The sequence below is a fragment of the Triticum dicoccoides genome, chromosome 4B, assembly GCF_002162155.2.
Source record: "Triticum dicoccoides isolate Atlit2015 ecotype Zavitan chromosome 4B, WEW_v2.0, whole genome shotgun sequence".
NCBI classification, from domain to species: domain Eukaryota; kingdom Viridiplantae; phylum Streptophyta; class Magnoliopsida; order Poales; family Poaceae; genus Triticum; species Triticum dicoccoides.
The window spans coordinates 677,216,545-677,220,570 of record NC_041387.1 but is presented as its reverse complement, the minus strand read 5'-3'; the positions used below and the strand labels follow the sequence as shown (position 1 = coordinate 677,220,570).

The 4,026-nt window shown below is 45.3% G+C and overlaps 1 protein-coding gene across 1 annotated transcript; it reads right to left on the bottom strand.

Moving 5' to 3' along the window:
* Positions 1–1,512: 1,512 nt before the first annotated feature.
* On the bottom strand, positions 1,513–2,933 carry LOC119292315 (ervatamin-B-like). The gene is made up of 2 exons (XM_037571159.1): positions 2,402–2,933; positions 1,513–2,283 (listed from the first exon to the last, which is right to left on the bottom strand). The coding sequence occupies exons 1-2, from the start codon at positions 2,898–2,900 to the stop codon at positions 1,691–1,693; spliced, it is 1,092 nt and encodes a 363-aa protein (XP_037427056.1). The 5' UTR covers positions 2,901–2,933; the 3' UTR covers positions 1,513–1,690.
* Between the last annotated feature and the right edge of the window lie 1,093 nt (positions 2,934–4,026).

Here is a 4,026-nt window from a genome sequence, read left to right as displayed (position 1 = left end):
TATTTATTACAAACTTTTGCTGCTGAGGTGACCCTGTTCTTGAGCTTGCATGTTAAATTTATATGGTCCAAAGTAGTTTTAATGCATGATATAGCCTCTAGGCACTTGTGGGAGTAGTTGCTATCAATTTTGTTGAGTCTGATTCACTTCTATTTTGAGTCACTGAAAATTTCAGAATTTTTTCAGAGAACGAAAATGATGAAGTGATTGCTGCGGGGCTCCTCGAGCCGAAGCTCGAATGATAAGCAGAATGAGGAGAATAAAAAGCCCAAATACAATCTTCCTCGCGTTGTGGAGGTTCGGTCGTGCGAATGGCCTTGTGATGCATTTTTGAGAGCTGCCAAAATTTACGATGACTTTTATTATTTGGCTGAGAATGCAGGCATCACCGACTTCCTCCACGACCAGTGTAAACAGTATCTCCTACTCACTAATATTTTCATGCAAAACTTTTATTTCCATGCTAGAAAATCACCACCTTCAGTGGAGTTTTACTTATATGATGAGGTTAAGGAGATGTCACTCTATGATTTTTGTTTGGTTTGCAAGTTGCCCTTTGTGGGCAGCATCGAGGAACCACATCCTAGAGATGTGGATGGATTTACTGATAGAATAGCTATAGGATAAATGAGAAAAGTTTCAGATGCAAGGACTACTAGTATACATTTTCCTGTTCTATGTTACTTTGCAATATTCGCTATTAGATGCTTAATTGGCCGCGGAAATAGTAATCCATTTGGGGGTACACTTGGGGGACATCCGCCCCGATTCGTTCAGATCTTGTGTTTAGACGTCCAGAAACGAACAAAATATGGGGGTATGCGTACATAATAACAGGAGCACAATTGAGATGATCTGACGGCACAGTAATTTTGTCTTGATTACGACTTCAAAATGTACCCCACAGATTTTAGAGGTGGCAATCCTATATATCTACGTCTAATCTTCAGCCATCACAATCTAACAAATGGAGGTTTCATATGTTTTTAACGGTACCGTAAAAATGCTCATTGCACATGCAAATTTGATTTTAGAAAAATAATCCTCACAGAGAAGTAGAAACAAAGAAGAGAACACACGAGCATGATAGTACCCAACATGTTATCTGTAAATTCAGACTGAGCTTCACTTTTTACCTCCAATTTGTACATTCGTGGAACCAGTTAACCCATTTCATGAGCATTCGTCTACATTACCCTATTTTAAAACTTTGTACCATGTTTCTCTCATGGGTGTCGATTGTAAAATGCGTGCGGCGATGATCACCGTTAGAGGATACCATAAGGATGGCGAGCAGTGGAATACATGGAGAAGAGAAGGCTAAACATGATAGTCCATCCTGTCCTGAGATGTTTACACATTGTTGTTAAAGTACGTACCTAACATGCGGGTCATATCTAATAATAGGCGAAATGCTAAAATGGAGTAAAATCTGGTACAATGTTTTTAGATGGGACATTTCGATGCAACATCTGCTAAATCGGTAAATACGTGTCACAAAAAATTGCACAATTAACTTGTAAAAAGTGTAATTCACTCGAAACTTTATTACTCAGGCCATGATATATTGCACGCACGGTCTACCTATTATTGATCAAATTAAAGGGAAGTATAATCAAAATAATAATTTAGCATTATCACAACGAAACGGAAGCAATTCCTTAGATATCACACATAGTGCTGCCTGTGGTCAAGCCGTGGGGTAGAAGGGCGAGGTGGCGAGGCCACATGTGCCCGTGGACGAGGGCACGTCCTTTGCGAGGTAGACATATCCTTGTTCACCCCAGTCGTTGCTCCACGAGTTCTTGGCAATCCAGTACTTGTTTCCCTCGCCGGGACCCTCGCAGTAGCCGACGATGGTGACGGCGTGGTTCACATTGGCGGAGCAGGGGCCACGGTAGATGCCGCCGGAGTAGAACTGGAACTCAAAACCGCTGGCGTCAATGTAGACCGTCACGGGCTGCATGGCCACGGCAATCGCCAGCTGACCTTCGTTGTTGGGTGGCACGGCCTTGAAGCCCTTGAGGGACGCCTGGTGGTCGAAGAGGAGCTTGTCCATGTCGCACTTTCCCTGGAATCCGGCGTATGGGTACCTCTCCTCCGACGTGATGCCACCACGGGCGGCCACGAGGGCCATAGCCGAGTCTGAGTGGCCGCCGCCGCAGCCGCCGCTCCGTGTGTCGCAATCCACGAGTACCTGCTCGGACAGCGACACCAGCTCCCCTGTCCTAATCTTGTTCATGCCTTCGATCGCCGCCACCGCCGCGAATGCCCAGCATGATCCTGCCATATTACAATTTTATCCATCCGCACGATGACACGAGTAATTCATTGAGCAACCATGACCATGCATGAGTATATAACTAAATCTGCTAGTAGAAAGTATAGCTTGACCGTTTACCACAAGTGCCTTGATTCTTGACGCCGGTGACAGCGCCGCTGGAGCGCCAGTCAACGCAGCACGGCTTGAAGGAGTGGTTGGGGAGGTAGGTGGGTGACGTGGCATTGAAGCTGGTGGTGTTGAGCCCGGTGAACTGCTGGATGACCTCCCTGGGGCTGAGGTCACCGAACCTGTTCATACGGACCCCGCCCGAGCCACGGACCTGAAACCCAGTTGGTCGGAATCCGCGACCGACGACCGTGCCAGGATTCTGTTGGTCGAATTGGCCGATGGCGTTGGTGTTGTTCTTGAAGACTTGGAACCGCATCTCCTCCTCCTCATGGCACGAGTAGTGCTTTGAGTACTTGATCACCCACTTGGAGAACCTCTCCCTCACCTCGGACTCCGGCAGCTCAAACGGCGGGGGCGGCGGCGGTGGGTATTTTGCCGCAGCAAGCCATGCCTGCAGGAAAGTGGTGAGGCACAAGAGTAGGACAAGGTAAGGCGTGGAGGAAGCCATCTTGATTAGCTCAGGTTGTATCCTTGTCTGGAATACATGCACCGGACCTCATGCTTATATAGGCGGGCGCCTAGCTAGTTCCATCGCAGCAGCACGTCGTGGGTGGCTGATGTACTGTCGCAGGTTTTTTTTTTCAAACGAGATTTTTGGAAATTCGCGAAACAATGAAATACTGTCTGAAAAAATCAAATTGTTTTGAATTTAAATAAGTGAACAAGGTCAAAGTGAAAATGTATGCACACGTGTTAATAACTTGCTTAGTGGCCTGGTTCAAAGGAAGCGCATGCTAATGACAGGTTGTCGCGGGTGCATGTCTGATCCCAACAAAGACTTCAATAATAGAACTAACTGAAGACGAACTTCAGCAAATGAAAATTCACCGTAATGTCGAGCGGTCAGAATATTTTAATGGGTTCTTCTTTTTTACGCAACATGGCACATTAGAGCAAAGTATAGACCAACTGTTCTGCTAGTGGTCTATTATTATTTCTTAAATGGTGGTGTGTCCTTTTCGCATTGCACAACTTGAACTAAATGTGAGTTTATGTTACTATAATATACTCCCTCCGTTTCAAAATAGATGATCAGTTAGTATAAAATTGGGTTATCTATTTTGAAACGGAGAGAGTACTTGTTTGCTCATACCTAACATCGATCAGCTGTTGTGCTAGTCATTTGTGCGAGAGAATCTTTTCATGGATGCGTTTAAGAAACTAATTTGAGTGTGAGACACCAAGTCATATTTGAACTTCTGTCCATCGGAGAAGAACCATGCATGGCGGCCGGTAAGCGAGCATGTGGTACGACCGAATCATTGCTAGCTACTTTCTCCGTTCGGAATTACTTGTCTCGGAAATAAATGTATCTAGAACTAAAATACGTCTAGATACATCCATTTTCGCGACAAGTAATTCCAAACGGAGGGAGTAGCTACTACGAGTACGTACTTATGTTCGGTTATCAAGTGTACATCACTGAGCCAATTTTCGGTATACCCTCCCTCCACAAACCGTATAAGGATAGTATGGTCATTTGACCATAACGTATAGACACCTTCGTATGTGATGCATACGAGCTATATGTATACGTACATAGCAGATCCGTCGGCCCATCAGACAACTGGCGC